At 39.9% G+C, this 18,303-nt stretch overlaps 1 protein-coding gene across 2 annotated transcripts in view; it reads right to left on the reverse strand.

Moving 5' to 3' along the window:
- The window catches only part of FBN1 (fibrillin 1), a 145,090-nt gene that overhangs the window by 72,099 nt on the left and 54,688 nt on the right, over positions 1-18,303 (reverse strand). For both annotated transcript variants that reach the window (XR_004242873.1, XM_032123291.1), the window contains exons 8-14: positions 17,114-17,239; positions 13,274-13,399; positions 9,409-9,567; positions 6,382-6,543; positions 4,900-5,040; positions 4,011-4,130; positions 463-588 (exon numbers count right to left, since the gene is read on the reverse strand). Coding sequence is in view for 1 of the 2 variants with exons in the window: in XM_032123291.1 (XP_031979182.1) it covers positions 463-588; positions 4,011-4,130; positions 4,900-5,040; positions 6,382-6,543; positions 9,409-9,567; positions 13,274-13,399; positions 17,114-17,239 (960 nt within the window). In the remaining variant the exon portion in view is untranslated. The remainder of the gene's footprint in view (positions 1-462; positions 589-4,010; positions 4,131-4,899; positions 5,041-6,381; positions 6,544-9,408; positions 9,568-13,273; positions 13,400-17,113; positions 17,240-18,303) is intronic.

The raw sequence follows: 18,303 nt of genomic DNA on the forward strand, positions 1-18,303 counted from the left end.
TTTACTAAAGGTCTGGGAGGTAGGAACACATCAATTATGTTTACAAATTTTTGTTAAAACAGTTTTTATAGGTCAGACCAGCCTGCATCTACATAAACCACATTGCTAGTCACCCAGTAAGATCCCATAAAGCATGCTGTTACACAGTAAAATCAGGCAGCATGTGACTTGTGCTATGTTTCAAAATGTACCACTCCCATCAAAGAAACTGCATTTTGTGATAGTGGTATGTGCTATTTCTCCTGCTGGACAGACATCCTGTTGAGGATTGCCAAGCCAAGGCTCCAGAACTGGCTGCAAAAGACATTTTACTTGCCCTCCCAGATACAGCAAAAGGTATTTGGAAATCTGACTCCTTGTTCCTTCCCTTCCCCCCACCAGGGGTCCTTTTCTTTTTCATGGATGTGAATAACCTCTTGCAACTGTAATTACTGATATGGAATAACTTGAGAAAAGTCTTACCTTCACAGTTTTTCCCATCAACTGCCACTTGAAAGCCAGCATTACACACACAGTGAAAACTGCCATCTGTATTTATGCATCGTCCATTATTACAGATACGACCATTCTGTAAACATTCATCGATGTCTGAAAGCCAAACAGAAAGAAAAATAACATTTTGGGGGATTCTTTTTTATACTCAAGAGGAATTTTTCCCATTTCCCCTTCCCCTAGGTTTTTAAACCTACATGGAAATTGTATTCACCTGAGAAAGGATTTGAGTTCCATAACGGAACTTTATGGGGGTGGAAAATGTTCGTCAGCTTGAAATTTCAAGTTGCTGTGAAAGAATTTCAGTGAACATTACCCTGCAGCTTTCTCAAACAAGAATCACAATTTTTGGCCTTTTTTTTCATTTTTGCTCATCGTTAAAATATTTTTACTGAACTTTAAAATTTAACAGTACCTAACTACTTAGGGAAAGATGGGGAAAGCTTGTCTTTTGCTGCTGCTTTGTAAGATAACAGGAAAGTTCAAGACTTTCCCACCTCAGAAGAATGTCTCCTGCTTACTTTGTATTTGAAACATCAGATCCTCATTTCCCTCTCTCTGCAGGAGGTGCTTGGCAAGTGCTTTGGAGGACCTGAATAGTGATATCACACGAGGCTGGCAGCTCTCCCTCTCCTCCAAAGGAGGGAGAGGAGATGCTGAGACAGACTGTCTAGACATTTTTCAGATTGCTCAGTATTCTCAATCAAGGCCTGGACCATCTCCCAGAGATTCCTGCACACAGGGCACTCTGCTCAGGGAGAACACAGCAGCCCATGCAGACCTATCTATCATGCACCCATGCTTCCCAGTACCCTGGGGGTGCCCTTGCCCAAGCCCTCTCCGTAGAAATGCATCGCTGCACTTCAGGAAGGAGTGGAGCACAGGGTGTCCTCCCAAATGCCCCTCCTCTCTGGACACTTATGCCAGGGGAACTGATACCTGTCAAAATTGTGAACCTATACTTGCCTTCTTAGCAGTGTGGCAGTTCTGTGAAGAGCCTAAGAAAGCCTTGAAAATCACTGTTTTGCAAGCAAGCAAACAGGCCAGCAGAGGCACGAGCTGCTCAGTGACCATGCACTGCAGCGGCAGCTTGCAGCCCTCCACTTCCACAGAAGTGTACAGGCTTGATAAACCTCATTTGATAAACAAGCATCATCAATCAGCAATGCATAAACGTGATTTTCCTCTCTGCTCAGCCCCTTTTCCGCCCACTTTGCTGGCCCTTGGTTGCACCCATGTCTGGCTTCAGCTACTCCACCAGCTTTCTTCCTTAGGACAGGCAGAAATGCCACAGCATCTCAAGATTCTTCTGGCCTTTTAATGTTTAGAGCTCATTAGGTTTTGTATTTTAATGCACCTGATGCCATCCTAATGTGTTGAAAATTGATACTGAATCGCATTGTTCATACTCACAGCTGAGCAGAGCCCCAGAACTAATCTGACACATTTCTAATTTTCAAATGAAATAACATCACCATTTTTTTTTCTCCTCAGAGAAACTAGCAAAAAATCAAAGTCCCTCTCTCACTGAAATAGCCAAAATTGCTGTCAACTCCCAGTAAGACCTGACCTTCTCTTGTCAAAAATGTTGGGTAGATTATAGTAAGCACTTAGCTATTAAAGCTTTGACTCCCACACATTCATAGCTAATCATTAGGAAATTTCACCTTTTTTTGAGGTCCATTTCATATCCTCTCTTCTGCAATTGAGAAGCATTTTTTGTTCAGATCATTAATCACAACGTGACTTTATTCACCTATGTCTCCAATTAAGATATTCATTCAGCCAATCTCCTACTAGAATTATAAGGGATCCTAATAATGGATGAATCAGTAGCTTGCAATACAGACTGCAATGTTTAATCGGTCACCAATCAGAGTCATCATGGAGAAAAAACCCTCCCCTGGAACCTCAGAGGAAGGAATACATAAACATCTGGTCATTATGGAGACTGTTTTTCAAGAGCAGACGTAAGGAATACATCTCCAAAAGCACATCAGCACAGACACATTTGTGCATGCAAAAAATTAAAATCTAAACATCCAAAGTAGTCATGAGAAATAATTCTACAGCAAATGCTGATTTTGGCAGGCACCAGTGCTATATGTACATTTTGCCAAATGCACCCCACTAGCCTTTTTCTTTTTCCTACACTGGTCCTACAAATTCCTTTAGAAAACCAAGATTCTGCACATCACAGCATTTTCTGCTCTGGCTGTCAAGCAAGCACAGTTCCCATAGACTGCAAAGGAACTGCTAAGTGACCACACTTCAATGCCATTAAGCTACTGGGCTTCTGACAACCATGTGTTTGTGTAATGAATCAGTCAAATTAAAAGCGTGTGACAAAAATGACTCATGAGTAAATTCATCACGGCTGAGACTCCCCTCAGCACTCCCTCACCACCAGTCAGCTGAACTATGGAGATGCTCCTGCAACACGGCTGCTTGGCAGCAATTAGGTCAAATACTCCCCAGCAACATGCAGCAGTGGTGCTGGCTCTGCGTGTCCTCCTGGACTGGAGAGTGAGCTTCTGCACCACCACCACCTTTCTGATTCACAAAAGGAAGAAAAGAAATGCACACTAATATAGATAACTTTCTTCTAGCTTTATAGAAACTCTCTGCTTCACACTGAGTGCATGCTCTGCACCCTGCACTCAGTCCAGGAAGCAAAATACAAATATAATCTGTGACTCTGAGCATTCAAACACCCTGTTTCATTTGGATGCTTCATTTTTTATGGAATATCAAAGCAGTCATTCATTCTTCTGCCAGAAATCTCTCATTATGACTTAATGATAAAGGACTGCATCCATCCACCTTTACAGTCAAATTTCTACCCAGAACAATTTGGCAGTGACAAAACCCTGACAGAGGGTTGGTTGACTGCTGAGGAGTTATGTGGTCCCACTCCCGTAGGAAGACAGGATGCAGACCATCAGGACTACTGCTCAGTCTGATCATCAAAATAACTATAACGAGGATTCTACAGCTGCCTCATCTAGACTTTCCCAGTGCTCCACTCACTACTTTTCCACATCTAACTTTTCAGTGCTGTAAATTACGTTTAGTTCTTTCTCTGGCAGTGAGCAGAGGCAACACATGGGCAGTGTAATCTTATATTTACCCACTGGAAGACTTATCTTCCCCCCCAGCTTCCTTAGTCTTTTATACATATAGGGTTTCTCCAAAGAAGGGATGTTTAATTATCCTTGAGATCTTCAAGTAGCAAAAGAAAACAGTGTCTTAATATTAAAAAAAAAAATTAAATAAAATATGTCTCTTCTACTTCAAAGCCATAAATAGTGCCAAGATCCTTTTAGCACAAGACAAAATGCCTTTTCTCGTAACCCACTCTGTGAACAGCCAGCTCCAGCAGGTTAGTAATTTTTACTGCCATATCCGATTTTATTTTTTTTAAACTCTCATATTTGACCCATCTGTTAAATTTTGCTTGAAAACCATTTTCCCTCCTGATGTGTACACGACAGCAGAGGTGGCTGCATGACCATTACCTCGGCACTCTGTCCTGGTCGCTGTGCTCTGATAGCCAATACGACACTGGCAGATGTAGGATCCCTGGGTGTTCACACAGTCTCCACCAATGCATGGATTCCTTTCACATTCATCAATATCTGTGGAATATAGACAGTATAATCTTATTGCGACACTGGCTAGAAGTTACTTTTACATGCAGGGGTATTTTACCATTTTGTACTTGGAGAAATAGTGGCCTTCAATCTGAAAGGGGACACCACTGAGAGCCCAGAAAAAAAGATCCCATGTTCTAAGACAAGCAAGAGCTGGGAAAAATGAATTTTCAGTAAGATAAGATATTGCATGTGTGAAAAGTAGAGGCCTTAATCCCACATTTCCACATTCCCAGCTTCACTGAAGATTTTGACAGAACCAAAATCTTGCATCTAAGAGACAGCTAATCTTTGCTTCTATCATTGAGATCTTGCTGACTTCCAAACTTAAAGGTCTCAAGAACCCAACAAGATACTAGTCCTGAGCTGAAAGAGGACTTGTAAATCTTAGTAAGCCTAAGTTTATGATTTTTTTAACAATAGGTCACTGCATACTCAAAAAGCTAGTAGCATTTTAAAGAGATCATTTTCAATCACTAATAAACACATTATAGTCACGAGTTTGTAAAATAAGAAATCCTTGCTTCTGTATAATTTTATTACAAGCTTTGTTAAATACTGTTTTAAAGGCAAAATTGTTGTAAAATTAAGTTTGCCATTGAGATCAATTAGCTCTTTCAAGTCTGTTTTCTGGTTTTTTTTTTGAGGCGGGGCTCTTCTATTTAAGAACTCAGTTGTTACATTGTGTAGAGAAGAATGTTTTTTTCTCCAAAATGAAATTCCCCCCTGTGATTTACAGCAGAAACCCACATACCAATGCATTCCTCTCTACCATGCAGTTGGAATCCTTTGTTGCACTCGCAGCGGTAGCTCCCAGGAGTGGGAATACAACGTCCATTACGGCAGAGATGCCGGAATGTTTGGCAATAGTCAGTTAAGTTCACCGGCAAGATCGCTGAAATAACAACAGTTGGAAAAATATTTTAATAGTTCATCAAAATAGCTTCTGATCATCTACAACTTCAGCAGGATTTTCCATTAAAAGTCAACATTTACCTTCAATCGTGATGTGAATTACATAGTAAAATGGGAGAGAGAAAATGGCCCTTTGACTCTTAAGAGATTTGTTTGAAAACAGCTAACAACCACAGAAATTTTCATTGTGGCAAGTCTGATTCTGTTTTCATCTTTTGTCCTGCCAAAGAGGACCATGTCTGTTCATACTTAGAGGTAAAGTGGGTGTGTGGCACTGCAGGGACTCTACTAAAAGCCTAAGACTAGCATAGAGCAGGCAGACCAGTTCATTATTTTAGCCTTCCCAGATAGATAGCAGTGAGGAGGGCAGGGATAACCCTGGGAATACGCCTATACTGTCTTTGGCAGGCAGGCATGAGCTGGCTCTGTCCCTACTCCCAGCTGACCAGAAGCTGTGCAGCTACGTCAGTGCTGTGTCAGCCTGAGCTAAAATACTTTGTCTCTTAGGCTTATTAGCTCAGCTTGGTGCTGAACCAAGACTAAATAGTTTCAGCTGGTGCCAGTGCAAGCAGAGACTGCTTGCATCTGCACAGAGCATGGGCAAAATCAGCTTCTGTTTACTTGCAAAAGAGTGTGTGGCTATGCCAAACAGTTTCAGGTGGCACATGCCTACTCCAGACTACATGGGCATGTAGTAATTCTCTGAGCAAGGGACAGAAAAGGATGGTATTATATTGGTATGTTGCTCTGCATTGGTAGTCTGCTCTGGCTTCCTTCTTACTCTAGAGAAAATGAGCCCATCCATGCGTAGCACTAAAATAGTTCTTTCTGCACACTGGGTCACTCAGTATCCAGCAGAGCAGTATTTTTATCAGTACATTTCCTACCTGGCCAAGTGCAAGTGAGGAAAACAACCTGAAAGAAGTTGCTTTCTGTCAGACAAGCTCTTTAATGTGTATCTTTCACAACCTAGTCAAAGAGCTACTCGTACTACACAGTGCTGACATGCAGCAAAGCTCACAACGGCCTTAAAATAACAGTAATGTAACTACTACAATACATGAGCCACAGTACACACAATGAGAATGTGATTTTTGAAACCTATCTTAACAGGGAAAACACTACTAATGAGACAGGTATCTTGCCATAAGGTACATGGTAAGCAGGCTCTGATTAAAAGGATATCCAGAGACTCCATGTCCACACAAAGTAAGTAAAAGACACCAACAGCTGAAGGGAGCACACCGCTCCTGAGAAATGCATGTTTCTAAAGAAGCTAAATGCACACGGTGCAAGGAGAGGTTATTTCTTTCTCTCTTACGATGAGGTGGTGGAGCCCGAGATGGATAGATGATTTCTGGATGTGGAGGAGGGTAAACATCAGGAATGCGTGGTGGAGGGATGATGTCAGGACGGGCCGGAGGAAGGTCATGAGGTCTTGCTGGCAGCATAGCAGCTACTGTGCACAATTTACGGTACTCGTCTGAAACATGAAAACATGAATGCTGTTTTAGACTCTTGCAGCCTGTTCCATTTAATCCAACTCTCCCCCTTCTTGCAGTTTCAGATTAGCAATAACAAACCTTAAATAATCTGGAAAATGTGAGCCTATATGTTTTCTTCATAGTAACAAGCTTTGTTCTCTGACTTGAGTCATTAATCCACAGAATCTCAACACTACTTGACAGAAGACTGCCAGTAAAAAGGTAACAGAACTGACATTCTGGACATGAAATTGAACAGTGAGGCAGGGACCTGATCCTAATCTACTTAGTCTTCTTTCAAGCAAAAATCTTTGGTGAACTCAGTGTGAAGTTTATCTAAAGAAGGACTTCTGGATTTGATCCCAAGTTAATTTAATAGAAAGCTTGCCACAAAGTTAGAAAAATACTGAACAGGGAAAAAAGCCCAGTTTCAACTGGATTTCTTAAAAGTTAACCTCCGAAAACAAAGAAATATAAATATAAGCAATGAGGCAAAACCAATTAGAGAATGAACACACTAACACTATTTCCCTGTGAAAATTAAGTTTGCCAATAAAAGCAGAAACCAAATAAGGTGCAGTCTAAGCAGTGTAGCCAAAGACAAACCAAGTCAGATCCACACAAATTCATCCTTTTCCAGATGATGGGAAAATGATCTATTTTGCTGTAAGCACAGTCAATGCTGAGTGTGATGCATTCTCCTATTGTTTATTAGTGGCATCTGCCCTACTGCCCCACTTTTCTTCTTGCCCATGATTCTTTTGTCTTTGGGAAGTGTGGGTTTGGAACTTGCGATCCAAAAAATGCACACGGAGTATCACAATTAAAGACCACATTCCAGCTGACCTAATTCATGTTCACAATCTGTGTGCACACAAATAACCATTTGTGCAGCCAGTATCTTTGAACTTCAAAATTAAAGTCTGTGACACAACAGGGGAGAGGAATTATATAATGGGGAAAAAAATCTAGAGATGAATGAATTCCTGAAACAATATTAAAAATGAGAACAGAAAAATAAAGTAAATGTTGGGAGAACTAAGCTGGATATTTCAACCTTCAACACTTTCATCTCATGTCTCCTTCTACCTGTAAAACACATTAGAAGCTCTTCCTGAATCACAGAGGACTTGTTAAACAAACATCATAGCCTAAAGTTCTGCTTTTCCTGATTATGATGTTTGCATTTATTTAATGCTGTTGGGCGATCAGGTTGCTTCATGTGTCACTGCATTTCCCTCTATTGTTCCTTTATTTTAGTCTTTAAATAGTGTCAATGGTAACCCCTGTTATTCCACATAAACAATTCCTGCCATGTAATTAAAAAATACAGTGCAAGCCTTTTTTATTGCAACTTTAATCTCCATGTGTAATTTCTAGTAATAAACAACCTATTTTGTAGTAGCAACTGGGTCTGCTGCCCACATTTAAAATGCAACTACTCGGTTACATTATGCAGCTAGTGCTCCCCTTTATATTGCAGTAAATTTCCATTTCAGAGTTAAGGAGACTTTGAGCCACTGACAGCTCCAAATTCCTTGTCTTGCTCTCTCAGGATACATTAAGTAAAGAATAACTGAACTTGATTAAATAATGACAGCAATACCTTAAATGCATGCAAAGCTTTTCAAAGAATTTCAAAGCACTTTTCAAAAGAGTAATTTATAGTCTCAATTTATATCCCAGGTCAGAAGCAAAACCAAAAAAGAAGTGGCATGTAACCATGATCTGGAAGACCTTGCATGGATTTATGAGTCAGGAAGTCCTGGGTTCTAGTTCCTTCTCCATGACGTCTCAGTCTGTAGCTTTGGCCAAATTACTTTACTTTTCCACCCAGTTTCTTCACCAGTTAGATATGAGTAATTAGAAAGTATTTGAAGAAAAAAAGAACTGTGTTAAGACTGAAAAATTTCTCGTCTTCCTATTTCAGATGGTTATCAATAGAGTGCACTGTTTTTAGCATGATTCTAGCCAGTTTTGAACTTTTTTAGCATGTTTAAATATTATTAACAAGACAGTGACAGAAACAGAAAGTCTTCCAAGAGTTCTGGTTGTAGATTTCTGCTCCAGTACTATGTAGTTTCACTCAAAGGATTAAAAACAAAAATAATAAAAACTCCCATCTATGAGCTCTGACAATTTCTTCAGTTACACTGCTATAGTTTTACAATCCCATTCCTCCATTAACTCTGCACCTCCTTTAACCTCCTCCCATAAATTCTTCAGTTTCTTGTATCCTCCTTTTCTAAAGCATTTTATTAGGTCTCCAGTCCTAAACAATCTCAAAATCATCTTCCCTCCACTCCCCCATACTTAGTTTCGCAATCTGCTCACCATCTTCTCTCAATTCAAGTGATACGTTATCTGAGGATCTCAATACACAAGGAGGCAATAAAGAACAGCACATTTTGGTAGCAGAAAGAAACCATCTTCTGTGTCAAATTTCGGGAAATATATGGCACCTCAGAAAGCTTGTCATGAGGAAGGAAATCCCAGTTTCCCAATGAGAATGAAAATGCAGAGGGAATAGGGATATATTAGAAGGGTCCAGAGGAAGTAACTTGATCTTGAAGAGGATGTTGAAAACAAATCTGGACTAGGTAAGATCAGAGTAACTTGGCTACAAAACACTAATTAGCAACAAATAATTCCTTCTGTCTGCTTGCCCTCCTGGGGGTCCTGAGCACCCTGCCATAGGAGGCTTTGCTCTAGCAGAGGAGTTGGACTAAGCAATCTGCCAAGGTGCTCTTCAGCCTCAACCATTCCGTGTAGTTCTTTAATGAAAACATTATGGCTAAGAAAAAAAAAAATCACAATTAATGCAGCATTCAGCCATGCTGGTGAGAGCTCAGGTGTGTTCATACCGGTGGATCTGATGGGACACATTTCTGGAGCGGTGGCTGGAGCTGAGGCCCAGCAGCGGCCGCTGTCACAGCAGCACTGCATCTTGGACAGGGGCTGCGGCAGCTGATTGCCACAGCGCCCGTTGCTCAGCGTGGAGAAGCAGAATCCAGGGCGCACGTCTGCCAAGAGAAAGAAACGGACGGGTGACCATCAGCCCAATGAGGAAGGCGACTTTCACAAAAGGGAAAGGTCCCACTTTGCTGGAGTGATTTGCAGTATTGATGGCATAGCCCTTGCAACATTACAAGAAGCAGAAAACCAGAACAATCTAGACAATATTTGGGCTGCTTCGGACTCAAGTGTAACCTGTGAGAAAGCTGCAGTGAAATATGGAACAGCAATGAATCAACAGAGGCAAAAATGCAGTAAAAACATATATTCAGTCTATAACAACATATGCTTCTGTGCCCCTAAAGAAAAACCGCAGTGTCATCTCTATTAATGATAGTACCAGATCAATTAAGCCTTGATTTGAAAGCATGGATGCACAGCAATAAATTCACAGCATTGCAGCTCTCAAAGCATTAGTTCATTTTTCATTAGCCATGGCTTCCCCAGCTGAAGTATGTAGTGATTTGACAAGATATAGGCTTGCAGGCAAGAAAGAGCAACACAGTTTTAACTGGTGCAATCACACAGTTTATGGAGATGTGTTGGCTTCCTGTCTAAAAAGGATAAGCATGTGTTTGTACAAAGAATGTCCTGTACCCAGATTTTATATACTCAGCTCTAACAACATTGCCCAGAGATAGCCCAGCTTAGAGAAGGACAAGAAAATGTGGATGAGATTAAAAAAAATCATAAAAAATAATCTTGTGATACCATCTGAAGCTTTGAGGAATTGTTTCACAATATGTCACATCATGTCAAACTCAATATAAGCTGTGATGTGATTTGATGCTGCATGATAAACCAGACCAAGTTTGTTTCTAAAACATACAAATACTTGCTGTCAAAATGTAGTGGAAAAAGTTGCAGATATAGTCTTACAACAGCAGACATCATTCCCTAAAGCAACAGCACCTCAGTTACTTAGGGCATGGTGGATTCATCTGTCTAGTACCAGTGCTTTCCAGAATTTACTAGCTACACAAGTGGATATAAAAAAACCCAGGAAATTTTCATACTATTTTGAGGAAGTTGACATATAGTGATATGTTGTGAGAGTCTGTGATAGTTCTGCCTTTTATTAGCTGGAACCCTGAACGTGGCTATTACTGGCAGTACAGCTAAAAGAGTCAGTTGGCCTTTACTTCCAAACTTTAATTAGCTCACTCGTATTATCATATAGTGGAAATCTGAAACAGAGAACAAACAATCAGTTTTCAGTTCTAGTGCTGGTTCTCCATTTTCTCCTGGTACCCAGCTAAACTGCCACACGTATTTACTCCTTCATCTCCCTCTTAAAAATCAAAGGGGACTCCTTGGAGTCAAAACTGTTCTCCAGTACCCCTGGGGAGATACTCAGTTGCTTGGTGTGACAGTGGGGTGGATGGGAAGAAGGAAATAACCTAACAGACCTGATCATCCTCCTTTGTAATTCATCCTTCTCAATTTTGGTCAGTACCAAGTTTTGAAACATGGAAAGAAGTGGAAAAGGAATCTACATGGGATCTGTGCAAGGACACAATGAGCCATGAAGAGATGAGGACACAGAAAACTGCTTTATCTAGCTACAATTATAAGAGGGTGTCCAAAAGTCACAATTTTCAGAAAAAAACCCAGTAAGTTTATGAGAAAAATACCAAATCTTTCCATCTTCGTAATCAGAAGTGGATATTTTTGTTTTCCCCCCTTTCCTTTTCTGTTTCAAATGGTAAAATCACACAAATAAGGACAAGAACAGCAGGAAACAACTTTTATCTGTTTCAGTTTTTAGTATTTATTATTTTTACTAAAAATTACAGCCTTCTGAAAAGGCAAAAAATCACCACGAGAAGAAATTTCAATAAAAATGTGTCTCGCAAAAATAAAAAATATGCCAGTTGGAAGTACAGGCTATCAACTTTCTTCACTACACTCTTCATGTACTTGGGATGAAATGCCCTGCTCTTGTTTCTGCTCTTCAGCTCTAGGAGATATTATCTTTGCTTTCTCTGTTCTTATTTTTAAGGTTTGTAATAATGGAGCTCCTGGTGCATCCTTTGGATGTTTGGCCCCAGTGCTGCTCAGTTTGAGTCCCCTAAGGGATACATTTCTCAGAAGCATTTCCTCCTCTCTAACAGAACAGACACGTTCAGCTAACACTTTTCACTTAAGACAGACATGTTGTAATCAAATCAAGATTACATGTTTTGCCCAGCAGTAATACAAATCTGGGCTCTGTCCCTGTGAATATGGCAAGTATGAGTCTGCATATTAGACCTGAATCCAAAATATCTACAGACAATTGATAGTGCTTCCCATTTAGCACATCTTGCCTTGAACACAAAGCCAAAATTTTAATGATGGCTCATAGTCTGGCATATTATTTATCATACTTTGTTACCATTTAAAACTCCAATTCTTTAGCTGAATTGCCTCAGCCTACAAATACATGGGAAAATGTAAAAATGCTGGGAAACTGCAGGAATGTGACATGGGTGTGAATGTTGGCCAGTCCTGACTGAGTGGTGATATATAAAGTAAAAAGAAAATGCAAGTTGTGCATCTCTAGAAAATTTTTGTTACGGAGAGGTGAATCTTGCTCAGAAATATTAAGTGCAGGCAGCAATCAATGATTTAATGATCCATAGCAATTTAGAAGCTATTAATCTGAAGCAATAAAAGCAATTCCCTTTGGCATTTTAAGTGTAGAGTATGGATCAAAACTACAGAAAAGCTGTTCTTGATGATGGAAGAAAAACAGTTTATTTCTTACAACCTGCAGAAATGGAATGGCACCGTTCAAAATGAATCACAACCCAAACTACTTCCAGATCTCCCGGGAAAGTTAATATTATTTGGTACTAATCTCTGTGAAGTTTGGGATTCTTTCCAATTTTTTTCTGAAATTATTTTCTTCCAAAGGTACTAAACACAGGATGCTGTCTTGATTCCTAATGCTGGCACTGTGTAAGAGCCTTTAAAAAAACAAGCTAAAACTGAGGAAATAAAACTTTCATTTGATTTTTGCCCAAAATTCAGCACTGGTACTGAAAAAAGAAATTACTGCACAAAAATGAGAAAAAAAATAAATTAACAGACCTGCCTCAGGGCAGGCTGTATGCTTCCCAGAAGCATTAACTGCTAACACTGTTCTTTTAGGGCTTTGGTACTGCAGTGGCAGTCATTTAATTCACAAAGTTCTTTGGTTCCTGGTTGGGCCTTTGGAAGATGGGTTCTGCTCTGCCACCTGTGAAAGCCTGAGGGAACAGCCCTGCCAGATCATCAGCATCATAAAAGCACACAAAACTGTCCCATACTCAGTTTATCACACTATTTCTTTTAATGACAAATACCTGCATTAGGGTCATAACAGCTGGAATGCAAATTTGCTTTTCTAAATGAGTGCTGAATATAACATGGACTAAATTAAAGACAAACATGAAAGCAACAGTACCAAGGAGATGGTTAAACAAGTTCTAAGGCAACAAATATGACATAATAGAAAAACTGTGGCAGAAAAATAAAAGAGAAGGTCACAATGAAGAGGCAAAGAAGAAACATCCTGCAAATGGAAAACTCATTTCAGAATACATATACAGGCACGTGATGTACTTTTATATAAAAGAAGGATTTCAAGTTCACAAGTTGAAATATGTTTCTGACATACTCTTACCCATTTTAGAAATTCATGAATGTTTATGACACCGATGGTCCTATTGTTCACAGGATTCTACTCACCTATGCATTTTAAGCCATCAGGAGCTGTATAAAACCCTGGAGGACACTTGCAGAAGTAACTACTAACTGTGTTTGAACACTCTCCTCCATCACAAATTCCAGGAATGGTGCTACATTCATCGATATCTTCAAGACAAAAAGAGATGCAGGGGCAGGTTAGCTAAATTAGTTTTGGCACAAGAAGAGGTATTTTATAATTAGTAGTAATAATCAAATTCAGGGCATAATCAGCAGTTTTGAATTAGCATCTTTTGTTAGGCATCTTATAAACAGAAATGAAACAGAACCTAAAAAACCACTGTATCTGCATTGAATTCTGCCTACCAGAATTAAAAAAACTGTGTTGAGACCAGAGTGCAAACTGTGCCATGACCACAGTGATCAGGAGCTTAACCATTATCTCCAGCAGCACAGCATCTCCTGGTACCACACTGAGGCACTGCTTCAATACAGACTCGAAGGGAGATGTACCACCTACTGAACTGCCTGTCCTTCTCACTGCACTCGGGTTTTGTCTTGGAAACCCCCCACACAAAAGCACTGAGCAGCTAGGTATTGTTCAACTAATGCAATCTGACAGGATTACAGCTCAGACCAGGATGACTGCAGGCAACAAAAATTATATTCCCTGACTTTCTCCACTAAATCAGTGTTCTGAAGTTTCAACAGGTTTCTAGAGTGTAACCAAAATATCTACTGCAGAAATCAGGCAGCATCCATAATTCCCCCGACATTTTGTCAGTGATTTTAAAATAAAATTTCCATATCATGATTCTCTTCACTAAAAAACCTCAATCCATATACTAAATCATCATCATGGATACAATGCAGAAAAATTTTCAAAGTCTGCAGGAAAAAAACCTAACAAATTCTTACAACTCATCATAGCTACACAGAGGGAACTTGAAGGGTTTCTTCCACAGCTAGTTTGTATTATCTACAGCTATGTGAATAACAACCTATGTCAGCCCCAAGTGCTCCTTAATTACCACCAGTAGCCTGCCTGTGATGTGTAGTTACTTTGCCCTTGGTTTCCAGAGACTGTCTTAACAATGCAGCTGCATCTAATTAGCACTGCCCTCATCTCCTCGGAACCTGGAGTTCTGCTGAGGTTAAAAACAGCTCAATCTTTTCCATGGTACCTACAAGAGTAATCAGCCAAACAGAGCAGAAAGGGAGGTTATTCTCTAGGCTGATCAATGACATCTGCTTGTCACAGCCATCTACAATCACCCAGATGCTCTCCTGACAGGGAGCATCCAGCTAGAAATAATGGCATCACAGGACTCTACCCAACCTCTCCTCCAGAGATCTACGAAAAGACAGACACATGACTGTAATAATGATTTCACCAACCACAAAAATTCCTGAGATGAAATACTGCAACACCACCCAACACACCAAGGCAAAGAGTGAATAATACCATAGTCATTAAAATGGACTGGAAGAATTTAAATGTAACGCCTAAATTGGAATTTGGCCCCACCAGATGGGGGAACACCCGAAGTCCCACAGGACCATTAATGAGAATTTTAGCAAGTAGAGAGGATCTCAGTTCTACTTCTGTGAAGACAGTAATATAAAAACTCAGTAGTATAAAAACTAACAACTCCTGCTCTTCTAGGTAAAGTAAGGGATGCTCTAATATTTTTGTAGCCCCTTGCCTTTGCAGGAAAGTAGTGGAGGGACTGGGGTGGCACAAAGATCACTCAAGTTTGCAGACTCAGCCATCCTGAGTGGAGCAGGGCCCTGGGTCCCTTGTGCACACATTCTTCCCCAGCATCTTGCTAGTTGTCCTGATGTGGGTCACATTCCTCACTTGGGTGTGTGAGAGGGGTGTGACTTTTTGTTCAGTGCTACTTCGAGGATGTTGCCAAAGCCTCAAGTCCGAGTGCCCTGGGAGCACTGCTAAGAGACTTCTGGCTTCTGCTCCAAGATTATACACCACAGGAGTCCCACAAGTCTCAGTGACAAAAAATGTGGAAATTGAATTTTGGTCTGAATAAAGCCCTTAATTAACAGAGAAAAATGCAATCGTAAATGGATCAGATTCAAGCATTTTCTGACTCAAATTCACCAATGTTTATCTTAAAGTCAGTGTTGCCACTGTTTATATAGAGTCCGACCTTTTTAAAAGCAAAATCATCACTCTTTATTTTAGGGTTGAGCCTAACCCAAACAGTATTTCACTATTTATATTAGTGTTGACATCCATATAAGCAATATTGTCATTGCTAAGCATGCAAGTTTTACAAAGGTAAGTATACTTGATGTACTCGCAGACTTAAATGTCGCTCCAGGAAAAATTACTCCCCCAGTCACCACAAAAAGAAGAATTTACTTCAGCATTAGTGCCAATGGAAAAGAAATGGTTATATCAAGCAGTGAAATAATGTAGCACTTAAAATACAGATTTCCAGCAGCTCTGCTAACAAAGAGAACCTCGGCCAACACACCTCATTTCCCATCTTGTTGATTGTCTCCCTGTACTTGACGATTGCTATTATGATCTAACTTTAATGGAGACCCCTTGAAAAAACAGCGCTGGTAATTCAGCAGGTAGCTCCCAGTTGAACCAAATCAGTGCCCAAGGACATATTACAACTGCCAGAAGTCCTGCTCACTAAATAGGAAGCTAAACCAAACAATCAGACTTTATTTATTATGTATCAGAATTAACTACAGTTAATTCCTGTAAAACAAACAACTTGTCTTATATTGTCTTATAAAATTCAAAAGATAATTTAGAAAGAACAGAATGGATATGCTGTTGTTGCATGATCATGCTCTTAAATGTTGAGCCTCTATCTTATTTTATGCCACTGGTATAAAGGCAGGACTTTTCACTATTTGAATTAATACCTACTCAGGTTTAACTAAAATTGCTTGGTACACACAATATGAAGATGTACTGAAAGTAACTCTCTGTCTGCAGAGGTTCAAAAATCAATAGGTATGAAACTGAAGAAGGAAAAATTCATCTGATCTTTGCATCCAGCTGATCACTGCAAAGAGATTTCACAAATGGGGCAGGAAATTTGTGGCAGAATTTGGGAGCACAACAACCTATACGAGGTTCTTGAGTCCGGTTCCTTAACTGTTAGCAAGTGCAGGCTCTGAGGGTGGTGGTTGTTTGGGGGTTTTTTGTTCTTTGGTTGTTGGTAGGGCTTTTTTTTAAGATGATTCAGCAATTGAAAAATATCATCAAAATGTTTATGAGATGCAGCCTACAACTCTCAGCTTTTCATGTACTAATACTTAACAAGGCACATGTTCAGTCTCTCCTATTCACCACATTCTTGGTACTTCATCCACAGAAGGAAACACTTGCATTGTTGTTCTATCCTAAATGTATGTTGCATTCTGCCAAAATCACTGGCAGACAATATGTAAACCATACTGTGTACAAGCTCTTCTGAAACTGCTCTCCCTAACCTGCAAATAAATTATAAAGTTTTGCCTAAAATAGGGATTTTTCTTTTGAAAGAGTAAGTCGTAATTCTTCTAAAATGACTAAAAATTTTTGAGTGCTTCTTAAAGGGCATTTGATGCAAGAAAGGATGGTGAATGCACACCTTTCTTTCACAAATACTTTTATGGTACTGAAAGCATTCCAAAATCACTAATCACTTATGAAACTTGTCTGCTCAAATTAAGTTAATTTTTAATATTCTCTGGTTTGGGAGAAAGCACCCCTATTGTATTTGTTGTGAATAATGTTATTTGCATATTCAAGGCAAAAGAGACAGAAAGTTTGTTACAAACTGTTAAACAAAGTTGGTCTCCCAAAAGAAGACTCCCCTGCTTCTACTTTCAGAAGAAAGTTCTAGAAGTTCTTACCGTCACATTTTTGTGTTACTTCATTAAACTTGTGTCCAGCTGGGCATTTGCACTCAAAAGATCCAACAGTATTAATACAATTTCCCCCTTGACAGATCCCAGGGATGGCTTGGCATTCATCCACATCTATGACATAAAAAAGGAAAAAACACCCACTTTTATTTCATTTCTCAAGAACAGCCATAATAATTTGTCTACACAGAAATTAAATATGCTTAAATCCATTCTTCACCCATCATAATATTATGATACTTGCTTGGGAAGACAGACACTGATTTTGTAATTACTCTATGCAAAGTATGATTAAGTACAGTACTCTAAATATTTTCTGCAAGAAATCACATGGTTATTATTATTACAGACATTAAATATCTAACTGCTATTGCTTTGTTTTTCCAAAACATCTGGGGAATGGTGTGCAGAGAACACAGCCTGCCAGAACTCAAGTTTCTTTGAAGTGTCTAAAGCTGGTCACCCAAAATCACTTGCCCCCTCGAAAATCTTGGCAACTCCATACAGAGCTTAGGCCACCAGCACAGAGGAGCAGTTGCAGTGTGCATGGAGGGGGCCTCATGGAGAGGCACAGCAATGCAGAGTCATTACTGATGGAAACTAACTTGACACTCCAGCAAGATCAGCACTGATGACATTAGACTGTGGTTAGGATTTGACTCAGAAAGTTTCACAGCCATAATTAATGTCTCAGGAGGAATTATTAATGATCTGCTTAGATATACATAAATTTGGAGAGGTTTTTCCCTTTTATTTTTCTTTCTTTGCTTTTCATTTTTTTTCACTGAGGAAAACGAAACAACAGAGATGATATCACAGGCTAGGTAGTAAGCTCAAGACAAACATTTTCAAGAGGCCCCAGTTTCTGGCCTCACAATTATTTTAGCACAACAACGTGTGTCGTCACTTAGCTGCAGAAGTGTTGCTACGGCTTAATAATAGCTACAGAAAGGAGGCTAAAGGAGGTGGAGGAGTGGCATTGCAACAGGACACTCGGGAAGTCTGGCTTGCAGTCCCCAGAGGCTGCCCTGTCTCTACTGCTCAGGAGCTCCTTCAGGAGCACAGAGCACCCCACTCTCTGAACCAAATGCTCGTGCTTCCCCCATCTCCTCAGGAGAACCACCGGCTGCTGATAAAACATGGTTGCTTGAGTTCTTGGGCTTCACACTGACAAAGGT

Source organism: Corvus moneduloides, chromosome 13 (genome assembly GCF_009650955.1).
Source record: "Corvus moneduloides isolate bCorMon1 chromosome 13, bCorMon1.pri, whole genome shotgun sequence".
Lineage (NCBI taxonomy): Eukaryota > Metazoa > Chordata > Aves > Passeriformes > Corvidae > Corvus > Corvus moneduloides.